We start from the raw sequence: 16658 nt of genomic DNA, 5'->3' as shown, positions 1-16658 counted from the left end.
CCCGCCCGCCCGCAGCGAGAGAGAGATTGTTGGGGATAGCACCTAGGAGTCCCGCCCGCACCGAGAGAGAGATTGTTGGGGATAGCACCCAGGAGTCCCGCCCGCGCGCACCGAGAGAGAGATTGTTGGGGATAGCACCTAGGAGTCCCGCCCGCAGCGAGAGAGAGATTGTTGGGGATAGCACCTAGGAGTCCCGCGCGCACCGAGAGAGAGATTGTTGGCATTGAGTTTGTCCAGGAAGTCCCCCTGGGCGGCTGCGCTGTATAGCTCATCCAGCTTCTCTCCGTAGTCGCTCACGTTGAGGGGGAGGACGAGGCTGTCGGCCAGCCGCAGCAGCACATTGCCGGCCGTCCGGGCCACAGCCTGATGGCTGGTGAACCCTGTGGCCAAATGGGGATAAAGGGATTAGATGCATCCTAAACCTCCCCCCGCCATACCTTGGCTCCCATGCCTGCCCAGGGTGAATGCCACGCCCCTTTACCTGGGTCGATGAACCTGTCAGCATAGTCGAAGGTATCGAAGGCCGTGTGGTAGGCAGGGTAGATCCGAGCAGATGTCTTGTTCTAAGGCAGGGAAGGGGCAAAGCAGCTGAAAACAAAAGAGGTACAGATCCCAAGGCCCCCTCTTTCCCCTAGTGAGCTGAGATCCCCCAGCAAACCCTCCCCTTGACTCACCTGCCCTGCTCCCTAGCCTCACACTGGGGTCAGCACTGTGAGGGACAGCGCCCCCTACTGAGCCCCCCACTCTACTCCCTGCAATACAGTGCCCCCCAGACACAGCACAGGGGTCAGCACTGACTGAGGGGAGAGCGCCCCCTACTGAGCATAGGGTAGCAGCAAGATAGCCCAGTGCTGCGTTCCCCCTGCCTCTTTTCCAGCGCCCAATAAATGCCCCGTGTGGGCAGGGATCTGGGATTGAGGCCGTGTCTGTTGGGAGGGGGTGGCTCAGGCAGGCTCATCCCAGAACGGCAGGTGTCCTTACCCTGTCATAGGTGTAGGCGATGTCCATGGAGGTGATACCCAGGTAATGGATGAAGGAGGCATAGTCGCTCCCGGCACCCAGGGACCCTAAGCTGTACGGGGGATGGAGAGGGGTGAGTGAGTCAGGGCCAGGCAGGGGGGAGGGGCAGGAATGGGAAACATCCCTGTGTGGAGAGCAGAGTTTGCCATCTCCTGCTGTGCTGATGTGGCCCCTGCCTACAGGGACAGATCCCCAAGCCCCTGTTCTTTGGTTTGTTCTGTGGCTGGGGTCATGGTTCAGAGTTGCCCAGGCTCCTGGTATTCTCCCTCTCTGCCACCCCAGATCAGACCAATGGGCCTGTTTAGCCCAGTATCCGCCGCTGTGGATCAGAACAGGGGGCCCATCCAGCCCAGTGTCCCCTCCACATCTGCTACTCCCCCAACAATGAAGCTTTCTCTTCAATCTGAGCCACAGAAGGAGGTGGGGAGGAGAAGATCTTGGCCCCTTTCCTGTCCCTCCCACTCCCTATAATCCACCCTTGGAGTGGGGGGGCCTGGGTGGTGGCTCCCACTGACTTGGGGACTCACTTGGGGATGACGCCGTAGCTGGGGCTGATGCGGTTGAAGTGGTTTCTCCAGTTGTCATAGACGGACACGGAGGAGCTGGCTGGGGTTTGGACCTAGAAGAGGCGCACATGAGTCAGACTCCCCTGCAGTGGGAGAGGGGATGGACACACGCACCTCCCCCACCACAGGTCCACCCCGGTACCTGCTTGGCAGCTGCAAAGATGACGCTCTGGGCAGGCGGCGTCCCCTGGGCTCTCAGGGTGGCGTTGGCTGTGGAAAGCACGGGGGAGGCAATGTTAGGGACTATGCCGGATCATACAGGGCGACCCACGGATCCCCAGGGCTCTGGGGCACCAGCTGACCTGCAGCACAGCCAGACGGGCATCCCCTGCACTCTCGGCCACCCGCTGACGTTTGGGGGGAGAGTGCCCTCTTGTGAGCACCTTTGCACACTTGCACTAGTGCGTGCTCCTAGCTCTCGTTTGTTTATGCTGGCACCGACTGATTGCATGCTCTTGCACTTGCATTGTCGCATGCTTGTGGCCACATGTCCAACTGCACGCTCTTGCACATGTGCTCTCATTTGCACGTGGCAGTTGCGCACATGCTCTCCCTTTGATGGCTGTTCAGTTGCACCCTCTAGCAAGTGTACTCTTGCACACCCTCTCGGACACGTATTCAGTTGCATGCAGGCTCTTGCACTTGTGCCCGTCTGATTGCACATGCACTCTTGCACGCACGCTCCCTTTCATTCCTTCCTCCCCACAAACACCCAAGCCCGCCTGAGCCTAGTGTCGCGGCCCTTCTACACAAAGCAGAGATGGGGATGGTGCAGCAAGAGCGGAGGAGGGCAGGCAGGACAAACGGACGCTCACCAAAGACGGAGATGTCCACGTTGATATAAGCCACACTCCGCTCCCGCAGTTTGCTGTAGAATTCCTAGGCAAGGGAGAGGCCCAGTGGTTAGTGCAATGGGATCGGGTGAGCTGCATGGGTCTGATCCGGGCTGGCTGGGCCCATGGGTCTGGTGCAGAGAGGAGGGTTCCCAAGAGTGACAGTCCCATTGTAACTATCCCGATCAGCTACAGTACATTCAGCACATACCTGGGTGCTTGGATGGAGCAGGGGGCAGCAGCCATGTCCACCCACCCTCCCATCTTATTCCCTCCAAAGGGGAGCCGCCGTCAATCCCCCTCTCTCTTGGGTTTTTACCTCCGTGTACTCGGTGGAGCCGATCAGACCGAACTCCTCAGCCCCCCAGCTGCCAAAAATAATGGACCTTCTGGGGCGCCACTTCCCTGTGGAGAAACACACACCCTGGAGATTCAGACGTAGTGGTTAGAGCAGGGCGGTTCTGAGAGTCAGGACTCCTGGGTTCTGCCACTGATGTGCTGGCTGACCTCAAGGGCAAGTCCACTATGTGCCTCAGTTTCTCTAGCTGTGCACTGGGGATAGTTGCACCCCAGTGCACCCCCCAAACCCTCATACCTTCTTTCAGCATCTTGCCCAGCACGCGGGTGATCTCCAGCATGACAGCTGTCCCACTGCTCGGGTCGATGGCTCCATGCACCCAGCTGTCCCGGTGATTGCCATAGAGGACGTACCTGTCTGGGGGGGGCGAGGAGAGAGACGGAGCTCTGCTGCTGATCGGGGTGTGGGAGGGAGTGCACGGGGGTGGGGAGGTCTGCTTGGGATGGAGTGTGGTGTGGGGAGCTTGCTGCCCGTGAGCCCAGATGGTAAAGGAGCAGTGTTGGAATGGGGTAGGGAGCTCAATAAGGTGGGGCTGAGGGTCACTGGGGAGCACTCTTGGGCATGGGGGGAAGAGGAGCCCACTGAGGGGTGCTCCAGGGCATGGAGAGGGGGAGAGAATGAGAGGTTGGGGGAATGGGCGTGGAGAGAGGTGGATCCCAGTATGGTGAATGGGGCAGGGTGGGGGACACTCCTGGCTTGTGGGGTGGGGGAGAGGGGGCTGGGGGAATGGGAGTAGTGGTAGGTGTGGGGGTGCTTGGTGGTTGTTCTGGGGGGGACACTCACCAGGTTCCTCGCTGCCCCGGATGAACCCCATCACATTGGAGGAGTTCTTGATGACTCGCTGGTTGTGAACGTTTACCTGGACGTCGCTGTGGGGAGAGCAGGAGGAGCTGGGGTCAGCCTAGTGGGGGTTGGGATGTGTGTGTCAGGGTCATTGCAGTTAGGGGTTGACATGATGGGGGCTGGAGAGGAGAACAGGGGATGGGGGAATTGGGGCCAGCATGGGAGGAGCCTAGGGAAGGTTGGGGGTCAGGGTCATTGCAGTGGGGGTCAGGGAGGGGAAACTGGTATTAATGCAGTGGGGTCTGGGGCGAGTTGGTGCAGTTGGGGGGGGGGTCTGAAGAAGGGAGCTGGTGCAGGAGGAAGTTGGGGTCAGTGTAAGGGGAGTGGAGAAGAGGGGATTTGAGGTCAGCTAGGGTCTTGATGTGGTGTCTTGAAACCTGTTCAGATTGTGATCACTTTAAATTCACAGGGATTTTTCTCGTCCTGCTTGCAGGCAGGGGCTCAGTAGTGAAGCGTGGATCTGGGCCTAGCAGCACTCAGTCTGCAGAAAGCCAGCCTGAAGTAAGGTGGGTGAACTGTGCCTCTGGGCTTTAGGAGCAGCCTGCTTTGTCTCTCTCTGAGTTTGGGTTCTTGTTCTGACTCCTGAGACCTAAAATAGTGTTGCCTCCCAGCAAGAGGACCGTATGGTTTGATCTAACTTCTCTGTGTCTGCTGGGAAGACACCACTAGGGAGTGCAGGGTCCAGGGGGCTGGATCAGCACAGGGAGTGTTGGAGAAGGAGGGGGAAGTCAAAATTCCCAGGTGACTTTTGGTGGGAGCTGTGGGGGTGGGATGCAATCCTGGACCAGATGTATCCATCCATACCTGGTGTTGGGAAACAGCCCCCCCCGTGCGGAATCCTGGCCCCACATGGTAGGAGCAGCCCAGAGAGCCCTGCCAGGATGCGGGTGCCTTAGGGCCAGACAGGTTACTGAAAACATAGAGCCAGAGATATATGGGGTTATTAGAGTCTCTGCCCCTCTCCAAACCTCTTTTGCTGTCCCCACAAAACCACCAAGCCTCCTCTGTCAGTCTCCTCAGCAGCTCTGCCCTGGCCACGAAGGCTGCATTCCCACTCCTGTTAATAACATTCCTGTGTTTACTCTGCTGCATCTTTCCCCTGGGACACTCCAAGTGCTTTACACCCATGAACAGCTCAAACACTGGGGACCCCCACACTCCCCAGGAGATGCATGGTGAGTGCCTTTATTTTATAGATGGAGAAATCGAGGCACAAGGTGGAGAAATTAGTGGTCCAAGGGGCATGCAGGGAGTCAGACCTGGGAAAAGAACCCAGGAATCCTGACTCCCAGCCCCCTCTCCCCCAACGCACTGGGCCCTATGCCCCTCCCAGATCTGGGGACAGACCCAGGAATCCTTACTCCCAGCCTATCCTCCACCACAGTCTAACCGTGGCTCTCAGGTCTGCTGTTCTGACCCCTACTAGACCCCCACTCTCCCCCGGAGCTGGAAAGAGAACCCAGAGTGCTGACTTCCAGATCCTCCTGCTCTCCCCATTGAACCTCACCCTCTTCATATATACATTCCATTCTAAACCTAACTGTGTTGTATGAAATATGTGCTATTAGGCTGGTCAATCCACTTCTCATAAAATCTACATGGCCCTCTATGGAGCGGCCATGGCATGTACAATACAGTGGGTGTACAATGGTGTAGTCGGACTGTGAGAGAATGAGGCATTTCCCGTTGCCTTGGGGGTTAGGTATGATCTTATTGTGGTAGTGCCCAGACGCCCCAGGTATACAGGGATTCTGTCCCACTACTGAGATGCAGCCGCCTCTGGGTTGGGGTCCTTGCCCCAAATTGCTGATGATGGAAGTAATTCAGTTCCGGTGAATTTCCTGACCTCAGTGGTGTATCAATGCCAGAATCGGACGGGGAGAGGCGGTGGTCTGGCTGCATTTAATTTTTTTGAGCTCTTTCCCTCCATTTAATAATGATTGGGTTTTTAACAATTTGACTTGGGGCCTGAGCTGTTGTCGCCACCTAGTGGCTAAAGGTGATGGTGCACATGTGTATCCCCCTTTCAAACTATTCCATGATTAGTTAGTAATATTCCCTAGCTCTTATCTAGTGCTTTTCAGTCAATGCCATTATCTCTATTCTAGAGATGGGGAAACTGAGGCAGAAAGAGGGGGAAGTGTCTTGTCCAAGGTCACCCAGAAAGCTGGTGGCAGAGCCGGGAATAGAACCCAAGGGTCTTGAGTCCCAGTCCAGTGCACCAGCCAGCAGACATTCTCACCAGCTATGTCCTGCTACAGGACAATGCCAGGGCCAAGGGATATGATTGTGAGTCTAATGGGTAGTAGGGCACTGAAATGCATTGTGGGGTGGGTTCAGCCCCCAGATTTCACAGCTCCTTTGCCCTAGCTCCATTGAATTAGTCACCCACCAGATTAGCGTCTGGGCGTCTTCAAAACCAATTGGCTGGGTTGGGATCGGCGGGATCCCCTGGATCTCTGACTCCTTGATTCTGTAGGTGAATTCTATGGGGGAGAGGCAGGTGAATCAGAAGGGGGCTCATTTTCCCCCTCCCCCCAGTGCCCTGTTTGGGATGGGGGGGTCATTTGCTGCAAAGATGGTGGGCAATCCAGACTTGGATCTGGGGAACATACCCCAGATGATGATTCCACACAAGGAGAACCAGAGGGCTTGGGGAGTCAGAACTCCTGGGTTCTATCCCAGCTCTGAGAGAGGAATGGAGTCTAGTGGTTAGAGCAGAGGGGGCTGGGAGTCAGTACTCCAGGGTTCTATTCCTGGCGCTGGAAGGGGAGTGGTGTCTCGTGGTTAGAGCCACAGAACTAGGAGACAAGACTTTCGGGTTCTGTGCAGATGGTGGGGAAAGGAGAGGATTTCAGGTGAATGGGGTGGAGGAGGCCAGGTGGGCTCCTAGAGGCCAGGTGGGCTCCTATAGTCCAGGGAATAGGGGGCACTCCAGGGCAGCAATTCCCCACATGGATTTGGTTAATCTGCAGAACTCCCCGCTACAGGATACAGCGGGGGGCAGAGGATGGGGTGTCATCTGGATGAATGAGAGCAGGGGTGGGGGGATGAATTCAAGGAGGCTCTTGGCCTCATCAGCAGGGGGTTGGGACAGATGCCCCTCTTCTTCATGGAAGGGAACAGCAAGAGGCATTGTGGGTCAAAGCCAGTCCCGCCCTGCCCTGCCCTGCCCAGGCATGTTACCTTTGGCAGGATAGTAGGGCGTGAGTAGGTCCCCGAAGTACCCGTTGTAAGAGCCCCGCTCCACACCGGAGGGGGGCATGTACCAGGAGTTGGGGTAGGTCTCCTCCTCGGATGCCCGCCCATCATTGATATCCGCAGGGTCTGTATACACCACCACACCAGCCACACCAAACTCTGCCCCGTTCACTGCCTAGAGAGTTAGGGTCAGTCAGATTATCCACTCCACCATCACCACCATTGCAAGGGAGAGCGGGAAGGGCAGCCAAAATGTCCCCCACATACACTGTGTCCCAGTGGAATATGTGTGGTGAGCAGTTCTCTTATTCCTGCCTCTGTTCCCCCTCTTCTAGCTGGCCTTCCCCTGCCCCCACCCTCCTGGGGTGCAGCAATGGCATTCCATGACTGTTCCATCCAGCCCCCCACCTTGAGGTGGGCCACTCTTCTGCCATCCCCCACCCCTGGATCTGTGCAGTGCCCCGTCTGCGGCTGACCAGGCTTTGGCGGGACAAGCCTTGGGCAGGAAATGCATGGGCTGATGGAACTGGGGGAGTGGGAACGGGTGATTGGACTTGGGAGGAAGGGGCCTTCGGTCAGATGTTGGGGGGAAAGGGATTGGAGGAATGGGGAGGGGATGATGGGATGGGGGGCAGGGAGAGAGGTGATGGATGAGAAACAAGGGACAAAGGATGGGGGGTGATTAGGATGGGGGGGCAGAGAGGGAGCAACTGGATGAGGGGGAAGGGATGGGGAAAGGAGCCCAGAGGCCCCCTCTCCAGTGCCACATGAGGGGGAAGCCTGGTGTCTGGGGCCAGTAGGCCCTGAGTACCCCTCACCTTGTCGGCACGGCCGACCCCCCCGTAGCGGGTGATGGCGATGGTGCCATTCAGGTTGATGCTCATGTTGAACAGCTCCTGGTAATCACTGCGCTTGCCCTGGTTGGCATAGATCAGCCTCCCCTGAGGGGAGAAGAAAGGGGTCAACCCCAGGGCGCTGGGGGAGAGAGGATCAGAGGGGCTGCTGGGACGGGATGGGGAAATAAAGTTGCCATGGGGACAGGGCCCACTTGGATCCTTGATGTGAGAGCAGCCATTTGTCTCCATGGGTACATGGCTGTCAGCTTGGTGATGGGGGCCAAGGGGAGGCTGTTTGTCTCCAGGAATACGTATCTGTTGGCACAGCAATGTGTTAGGGGTGTTTATCCCTCAGGATATGTGGTTGTTGGCATGACGAGATGTGGGGGTGGCTGTTTATCTCTGGGGGTACGTGGCTGTTGGCAAGATGATGTGTGGTGCTTGCTGTTTGTCTCTGGGGATACGTGGCTGTCTTGTGGTGACATTTGGGGTGACTGTCTCTTTGGACACATGGCTGTTGGCAAGGGGACCTGTCTGGGTGGCTGTTTGTCTGTAGATATGTGTCTGTTGCCAGAATGACATGTGGTGCTTGCTGTTTATCTCTGGGATTGCGTGGCTGTTGGCATGGCAATATGTCTTCCTGGCTCCGTGGCCATGTGGTCATCAGCATGGGGATGTGGGGGGTAGCTGTCTGTCTTGGGATACACGGCTGTTGCCACCACAGCCTGAGGGCAGCCATTCAGGATACCCCACCTGTTGGAGTGACAACCTGTGTGATGCTTGCTGTTTGTCTCGGAATACGTGGCTGTCTTGTGGTGACATTTGGGGTGACTATCTCCATGGACATGTGGCTATTGGCAAGGCGACCTGTCTGAGTGGCTGTTTGTATTTGGGGATAGAGGCTGTTGGCAGGATGACGTGTGGTGCTCGCTGTTTGTCTCTGGGGATACGTGGCTGTCTTGTGGTGACATTTGGGGTGACCGTCTCTTTGGACACATGGCTGTTGACAGGGCGACATGTCTGGGTGGCTGTTTGTCTGGAGAGATGTGGAGTGACAACCTGTGTGGCTGGCTTTGGATAAGTGGCTGTTGGCTCGGTGACAGCTGTTTGTGGATACATGAGGACCTGGGCAGGGCGGGGGATTGTCTGTCTCCATAGATACACAGTGGTTGGCATGTCACCCTGGGGACAGAGATCCCCGAGCAGCCTTGATGGGCTCATAAAAGAAGGGACATGGTCCTGACTGGGAGAGGAGATAAGATAACTCGTTGACAGCCCCTGGGTGCAGGGGGAGGGTCTGAACTGAGGCCACAAGGCGGTCACGAGGGATTATACCCAGCCCTGCTCCATACCCTGGGGTTCCCAGGGGGTGCGTAGGCAGCGTACGGCTGAACCACATCTGCATGGGCCTGGTCTGCTGTCACGTTCTTCTCGCTGCGCCGGGTTGTGAAGATCTGGCTGCTGTTCTCCACTGGGGGTGGAGGCAGATCTCGTCAGCTGTGGGGTGCCTGCTGTGGGACATCCCATTCTGACCTTTGCCCCCATCTGCCTCATCTCTCCCTGCTCCCCTCTGCCCTTGTCTGTTCCCAATCCCGTCCCTCCAGCTCCCTGTCCTCAGCTGCCTTAATTCCACCCCCTGGCCTGTCCCCTGCCCCATTCTCCCCCTTAGACCTGCCCCAGTCCCTGCTGCCTGTCCGTTCTCTAGCCCCAGCTGTCTCAGGGCCTATCTAGCACCCCACAAGCCTCTGTGCCCAGCTGCCCCAGTGTCCCCCTCGCCCCTGCACCCATTTGCCCTATCTCCCAGTTCCCCCTGCCCTTCTTCCACCACCCCTTCCAGCCCCCCCTCCAGTACCCTGATCCTCCACTACAGCCCTGTGCCCTGCACACGCAGACCCAGCCCTCACTTGCCCACACACACCCACGGCCACGCTGTTGGGTCTCTGTGGGTCAGGGAAGGACAGGAACGCGCCGTACACATCCTCGCTGGTGCTGTCCAGACCGATCTGTGGGTCCTGCCAGCGCCTCAGCAGCAGCTTTACGAGCTCCTCATCCCCCTTAGTTGTAGCCATGTGGGGCTGGGAGGCCAGGGCTCTGGTGAGGGGTACAGGGGAGTGCCTGAGATCACAGCTCCCTGAGGACTGCAGGTTCTGGTGGGGGATAGAACCCAGAAGTCCTGGCTTCCAACTCCTCCTCCCACTCCCGTTGTAACCACTAAACACCACTCCTCTCCCAGAACTGGGGCTACAAGCTAGGGATACAGGTCCTCTCCCTTGATAGGGGCACTGGTTCCAATCTGGCCACAGGTTGAGAGGAGGCTATCCTGTCCCCGGGGGCAGGGGGGATGGATTGTAGGGGATGATCCTGTATCCCTGGGGGGGAATAGGCTCTAAGGGATGATCCTGCCTTGCACAGCCCAGGAGTCCTGGATCTCCTGAATGTGGGTGAATTCAATGGGGCTTTTCCATCTCTCCTCCCCTCCTTACTTCAGATTCTCCCGGATCTTCTCGCTCTCCACCTGATCCATGAAGCTCTGCAGCAGGGATTCATTCAGATCCCGGCCCATGGTCTGCACCCAGCTGGGCGTTCCCGAGCCATTCCCCCCTTTGGGGATGGCAAAGTGGCCCAACAGAATTCCGACCGTCAGCAGCAGGGCCCCCACAATCACGGCCCCTAGGATCTTCAGCCAGCTCATCCCACAGCCTGTCATGGGCTCCAGCCTCTTCCTGGGGGTGAGGTGGGTGTAGTGGGCCCTTTATAGCAGCAGATGGGGCCCTCTGGATCAGCTAACGCCTCTGATCCTGTCACCAGGGCTCATGGGGTTACTCATTAGCTCCCAGATCCACCTAGCCGCCTTATCTCCCTCCCCATGCAATACCCCCAATTCATGGCACTAAGGGATGCCCTTTGGACACCAGGAACAGGGCCATAAAACCGATGACCCATAAAGGGGAATCAGGAAACAGATGGAAGGGTGGTTGGTGGTTCCATTCCCCACCCCCATTAGGAAGGGCATTGGTGGGGGTGAGAGCTTCCCAAGAGAAGACAGGACTCCTGGGTTCTAGACTCAGCTCTGAGAAGGGTGTGGGGTCTTGTGGGTTCAGGTTGGGGGTGTGTGCTGGGAGTCAGGACTCTGGGTCCTATATGTGGCCCTGGGGAAGAAGTGGATTATATTGGCTAGAGCAGGGAGTTGGGGCAGGACTCCTTAGTTCTGTCCCTGGCTCTGGGAAGAGAGACATTTGATGGTTAGAGCAGGGAGACTGGCAGATAGATAGATCTCCTCTTTCAGATGGACAAATGGAACCCAGGCATCCTGGCTCCCAGCCTCCCACCCTAACCCACTAGACTCCACACCCTTCCCAGAGCTGGGGATAGAACCTGCATCTCAGCAGTAGTTGAGGGAATCTTTCTATAAACAGCCCCGTGTCCCACCCCGAAGACGGCTTCATCTCAGCACCGGGTGACTCTTCCGCATGTGCTGGCCCAGCTCCGCAGGCTGAAATCAAACACCTGTTGGCCTGAGGAGTTTATTCCTTTAACGTCGATGTCTGAAATTTTAATTAAAAGGGGTCGGGTCATGCTGGCGACTCAGTCCAGGCGCCTGTGTACAGGGGTTTGGGGAGGTGGGGGCGGATCAGATCACAGTTAGCAAGGTAAATGCAAATGTATACAGGTGGGGCTGGTGGGGAGAGCAGCAGGGTGGGGTGGAGCTAGAGGGGTCAGCCCAGGATTGATGCTTCTGGCCCCCCTACTGTGGGATCCCGCCTACTTTCCTCTGTCTGTGTCCCCCTCCTTTCTATTTGGGTCTGTCCCCATCCCCTTCCCCCACCATTTCTGGTTCTGTCTGTCCATCCCCCAACCCATCCCTCTGGGTATCTATCTCTAGCTGTTTCCTCTCATTTCTCTGGCCTGTCTGTCTGTCCTCTCCCCACAGATCTCTCTGGGTCAATGTGTCCCCCCCACCCCCTCTCTGGTTCTGTCTGTCCCCCAGGCAGTCTGTAGCAAACCCAGACTACAGTTCCCTATGCTCAGTGGGGCACCCCTGATCCCCTGGGCTCCTTGCCGTGGTGAGGGGGTAGACAGTGAAGTGGTAGGGGGCAGCAGGAGGTAGACAGTGAAGTGGCTGTGGGGCAGGGGTCTCATCTGCCTATGGGTCCCCTTACAGCAGCGTGGAGTCCATCACCCCATCCCCACACTCCTGCTCCCTTTGCAACACCTTCTCGCCCTTGGCCCGGGGAAGGGACCCTCCTCCATGCTGGGGCTGATGCAGCAGGGGCTGCTCCTTGCCCGGACTCTGGAAGTCCCAGTAGTAGCGAATCCGGCGCTGGTGCCCCTTGGCCTGGCCCATCTCGCTCCTGTCCTGATAGCCCCCTCCACTCGCCTTCGCCGGCTCCTTCTCCAGGTGTTGGTGCTGCCTCAGCAGGCTGTCCAGGATCTTCTGAGCTGACTGGTAATCCAGAGACACCCCTGGCTCCTTCTCCCCTAGGCCCTGGCTCCAGGCCTCATCCCCATCGGAGCTGTCGGTGCTGCTGAGCTCTGGCACCGGCACTAGCTCCAGCCGCCCACCGAGCAGCAGGCCCTGCGGGGACGGAGGGCGCAGGGCATCAGTGGGCGGCACGGTGGGCACTGAGGGAGCCACCAGCGCCTCCTGCCTCAGGTAGAGGAAGTGTGGCATGGGGAGGGCATGGACCTGGGCCCCTTCCTCCGCACTGCACTCACTTTCTGTCGAGTTGACGTGCTCCAGCAGCTCTCCAGGGCACTGCTGCTTCCACGGCGTGAAGGCCGTGGTTTTCCCATGGCTTTCCAGCTGCCCCGGGGATGGGAGGCTGTGGTAGTTGGGCACCGGAGTCCTGTCTCCGTTGGGCATGGCTGTGTCTGACTCAGAGCTGCAGTCCGGCTTGTTGGCCTCTGTGGCCGAGTCAGACTGGCTGGGGGTGGTGGTGTGGGTATCGGAGGCACTGTCCATGAAGGCGGGAGGGGGCGCCACGTCAGAGATGTGCAGGGAGTAGAGGCTGTCGGCGGAACTGGCCTTCTCCATGTGACGGTGCTTCCCCGCTGATTCTGACAGCAGCGTCGAGATCTGCGGGGACGGGGGAGGGGATGTCACTCACACCAGCCCAGTGTGGCTGGGACCAGCGGTGGTTTAAAGCCCGATATCTCCTTAACCGCGAGTGCTATATCTGAACGGTTTGTACCCTCAGCTTTTCAGTGGTGTCAGGCATTTGTTTCGAGCTCTACAAATTGGATTTATCAATCCCGTCAGTCTGATTACCCTCTGGAACTCTGGTGTTAGTTTAGCAGCCTCAAAAACTGCTAACGCTTGCAGCCATCGCTGTTTAAGGTGCAGTATCTCCTCAAGTCTTCAAGCTAATAATGCAAGACTTGCCCTGATGGAAAGCTGGGATTTTTATCTTTCCAGCAGCATAGGGCCTTTATGTGTAGCCCTGAGGGTTGTCAAGCTATTGGACCCCCCAGTCATATGATTCTGATTACCTTTGAGCTTATTTCCCTGAGGCCAGAGCCGTTTGAAAGGGTTGCAAAGTGCTGGGGCTGGGGCAGATTGAGGCTCCGTATCTCTGACATCGTGGGGGTTAGACGTGGTCTCTCTGCGCTGTTAGAAAGCTGAGGCCCAGCTTTCCAGGGATACACGGCACTAATTCCTCACCTGTTTGGGTCTAAAAATGCGAGGCTGCCACTGGCTCCGGAATCTAGCAACTTTTCCTTGGTACTGGATTTTTGACTCCACAGATGGAAGCATTTCCCACTCCTTCCCAGCAGCACTTCTGCCTGCCCCCCCCCCCCATAGCCCACACGCCACCCCCACTGCCAGGAACCCTCCCCGTGCTCCCCCAGTCTGTGCTCCCCAGGCCACCCGCCTCCCCCACCCCTGAGCTCACGTTGAGTCTCTCCAGCGTGCAGATGGTGTTCTGGGCACTAATAAGCCTCTCGAGCAGCTCAGTAATGTGCTGGTTCAGGGTTTGTTTCTCAGCTGCCATGCTCTGAGCCTGCAGGGGGAGGGAGACAGCAAAGGGCTCAGGACAGCAAGACTAGATGGTCAGGGGAAGAATGGCCTAGTGCTTGGAGGCTGGGAGTCGGGACTCCTGGTCCCCCAGCGCTGAGATGCAGCCACCTCTGGGGTGGGATATGGGGGCTGTTTAACATCTGCACAACAATGTTGGACAGCATTTGAAGATATGACATGTGGGATGATCCTGTTTCTGATTGAAACTGCCAGGCAGGGAGCAATTTAGGCCCATGAAGTGGTTTTGGATTTGGCTGGGATACTCGGGTTAATATCCAAACCTCTGTGCAAATTGTCAGGGCAGCTGAATACCCTGGCGGGGGGCAGGGGAGAGAGATTTGGTTTCATGTCTCATCAGAACTATGGGAAAGATTGTGGGGTGGAAAAATCAGACCCCCACGTCCCTCGGGAGTGTAGCTACATGGTGCACTTAATATATGGATAGAGCCGCTGTTAGAGGCTCAAATACCACGGTGATGGGCGCAGTGTAACAGCCTACATTGAATGAGGTAATGGGTTGTTCCCTCTCTGGGCAGCTGAGTCTCCAGGGTTCATGGATCTGACCATGGGGTTGCTCCCTTTCAATGTGGGGGTCTGTAAGCCCAAATCTGGGACTGCTCCCTGCCAGCAATGAAGCTGCCCTTACAATGAGGTGAAGTTTCTCCTCCAGCAGCTGGTTGGTGCGTTGGGTGTTGGAATAGTCCTCCTGCAGCCTGGGGGGAAACAGACAAGAGATTGAGACTGTCTTGAAAACCTCCCTACAGATGCAGGGATCTTTCACCTGGTGCTGAGAAGGCGTGTGGGGGCTGTTCATACAGGGATCCCTCGTCCGGTGCTAAGATGTAGCCGCCTCTGGGGGGGAGGGCATGGGAACTGTTTATATAATGATCTCTTGCCCAGCATTAAGATGCAGCCCACTTTGGGTGGCACTGTGCTGGGTTATGGGGTCAGTGCTGATTGTGAGGGGAAAGCACCCTATACTGAATCCCCACCGCATCCTCTGCAGGACTGTGAATTTTCTTTGGAGGTTTCCCGTCCAAGTATTAGTGAGACATAATTCTGCTTAGCTTGCAAGATCGATCTCGGGACCCTGTTTTGCCGAGTGCCCGACAGAGAAGCATACAAACTAAGAACCCATGTGACTCAGTGTGTGATTGGTGGAGGCAGTGGGATACATTCCCAATCTCTACCTTCTCTCAGTATAGACATAATTATCGTTAATGGGGGCTGGTCTCTTACAGGCTCCTGTGTTGCTGGCAGTGTAGCGGAGGCCAAGGGGAGCCATGCCACGTGGGTTGGACAGTGCCCAGAAGGGCCTAGGGTGACAAGAAACTTGAACCTCAGGGAGAAGTGAGGGAGGGACTCAGAGCTGTGCAATGGCAGGAGATGCTACTGGTAACCCAGCTCCACCAATCAGAGCTCTTTGTACCTACAGCGGGGAGTCCCACAGGTTAGTTGTGCATGCGGGGAAGGGTCCTGTCTCCAAGGAGGTAGTGTTGTGAGAATAGACTTGATGCCTCCAAGAGGGGTGGGGCTATAACAGACTCAACCACCAAGCGAGTGAACTGGAGAGCAGGCTCTGCCCCCAAGGGGTGAAGGGCTATACTAGACTCTGCCTCCTGGTGAGTGTGGCTATGAGAGCAGACTCAACCCACAAGGGGGTAAGGCTGTAACAGACTCCACCTCCTGGGGGAGTGGTTGTGAGGAGGCCCCACCCACCCAAAGGCCAGTCTTCTGCATCCCTTACCTGCTGAACTTCTCCTTCAGCAACTCCAGCTCTTCCCAGGTCTGCTGCAGATCCTGCTGCCCAGCAGGGCCAGACTTGGCCCCTGCACCTGCTCCTTCCACCTGCTCCACGCCATGGTCTCTGGGCAACCTGGGGTCACAGAGAGCACTGGCAGTGGGGAATCTGAGCCCCAGAGGTCTTGTCATGCCAGAGACCTGGACCTGGCTGGAGTGACTGGAGCTAGGACCAGGATCCATCTGGGCCAGAACTGCTGGCCTGCTCCTCTGTTGGATCTTTGAGCTGCATGCCCCCCTCTGCCTACAGCCCTCCATCGGCGCTCCCCCTGCAGAGCCACTCCAAGGATGCAGGGGGCTCTTAGAGCACACCCATCCCCATGTATTCAAGCGCAGTCCCCCTCACACCTCTGGGGCACTAAGGCCCCTTTGTACACTGGGGGGTGGAGACTGCCCCCTGGGATTCCTCCCTATAGCTGGAGAGTAGCTGGCATAAGGGCCCTGCACTGGTCCTGTTTTCAGCAGAGGGGTTGTGGCTCTGTGCTCTGGCTGTTCTCTGCCCCCGGGGCCATGGGAGGTGGATCAGCGATGTGGTTGGAGCGCGCTGTGCTTTGGCTGATCTGTGCCCCCAACCCCCCGGGGCTGTGGGAGACGGATCAGGGATGCGGTTGGAGCGCGCTGCGCTCTGGCTGTTCTCTGCTGTCGCAGGAGGCAGCTTCGGCCGATGGCCAGAGTGCACTGTGCTCTAGCTGCAAGTCAGAGGTTGAGCAACCCTGAAACTGTCCTGACACTAAGGTATGGGTATAAAGGAGGCTTCAAGCTGCCTTTGGTCTTTCCAAGACAGGGACAGGGACAAGGATGGGGTATGTAGGAACTGGGCATAGAATCAGAAGTGTAGGGCTGGAAGGGACCTCGAGAGAGATCTATTCCAGTGCCCTGCACTGAGGCAGGGCCAAGTAAACCCAGAGCATCCCTGACAGATGTTTGTCCAACTTGTTCTCAAAACCCTCCAAAACCCTCCAATCATGGCAATTCCTCCATCTCTCTAGGTAACCTGTTCCCGTGTTAACTGTTAGAATGTTTGTCCTAACGTCTAATATAAATCTCCCTTGCTGCAAGTGAAGCTGGTTCCTTTGTGTGCTGCAGAACAACTGATCTCCGGCTTCACTGTACAAGCCATTCACATATTGAAGGCTCTTCTCAGGTCCCCCATCAGCCATCTCTTCTCTAGACTGAACGTGC

The 16658-nt window shown here is 57.2% G+C and overlaps 2 protein-coding genes across 2 annotated transcripts; both read right to left on the bottom strand.

Annotated features, from left to right (window-relative positions):
• Positions 1-203: 203 nt before the first annotated feature.
• NAALADL1 (N-acetylated alpha-linked acidic dipeptidase like 1) lies at positions 204-10586 on the bottom strand (the record flags this gene model as incomplete). The annotated part of the gene is given in 17 exon segments (XM_034776746.1): positions 204-380; positions 482-563; positions 982-1072; positions 1548-1639; positions 1729-1796; positions 2402-2465; positions 2739-2824; positions 3015-3134; positions 3561-3646; positions 4425-4447; positions 4449-4530; positions 6013-6106; positions 6807-6996; positions 7640-7762; positions 9010-9128; positions 9576-9748; positions 10141-10586. Coding segments are annotated over 17 exon segments (1894 nt in total), but the record flags the coding sequence as incomplete, so codon positions are not given.
• Positions 10587-11447: 861 nt separating this feature from the next.
• On the bottom strand, positions 11448-15792 carry LOC117880622 (tight junction-associated protein 1-like). The gene is made up of 4 exons (XM_034776947.1): positions 15424-15792; positions 14323-14389; positions 13552-13659; positions 11448-12734 (listed from the first exon to the last, which is right to left on the bottom strand). Exons 1-4 carry the CDS (start codon positions 15732-15734, stop codon positions 11814-11816), a joined length of 1407 nt encoding a protein of 468 aa, XP_034632838.1. The 5' UTR covers positions 15735-15792; the 3' UTR covers positions 11448-11813.
• Between the last annotated feature and the right edge of the window lie 866 nt (positions 15793-16658).

This window comes from Trachemys scripta, chromosome 7 (genome assembly GCF_013100865.1).
Source record: "Trachemys scripta elegans isolate TJP31775 chromosome 7, CAS_Tse_1.0, whole genome shotgun sequence".
Classification (NCBI taxonomy): Eukaryota; Metazoa; Chordata; order Testudines; family Emydidae; genus Trachemys; species Trachemys scripta.
The sequence above is the reverse complement of the archived record's forward strand: the minus strand, read 5'-3'. Positions and strand labels throughout refer to the sequence as shown.

Coding starts and splice junctions, on each gene's coding strand:
- LOC117880622 (XM_034776947.1), bottom strand. CDS start 15,734: ATGGAGGGCTGTAGGCAGAGGGGGGCATGCAGCTCAAAGATCCAACAG. Junction 14,390..15,423: donor CTGAAGGAGAAGTTCAGCAG/GTAAGGGATGCA, acceptor GTTTCCCCCCAG/GCTGCAGGAGGACTATTCCA. Junction 12,735..13,551: donor GCACGCTGGAGAGACTCAAC/GTGAGCTCAGGG, acceptor CCGTCCCCGCAG/ATCTCGACGCTGCTGTCAGA.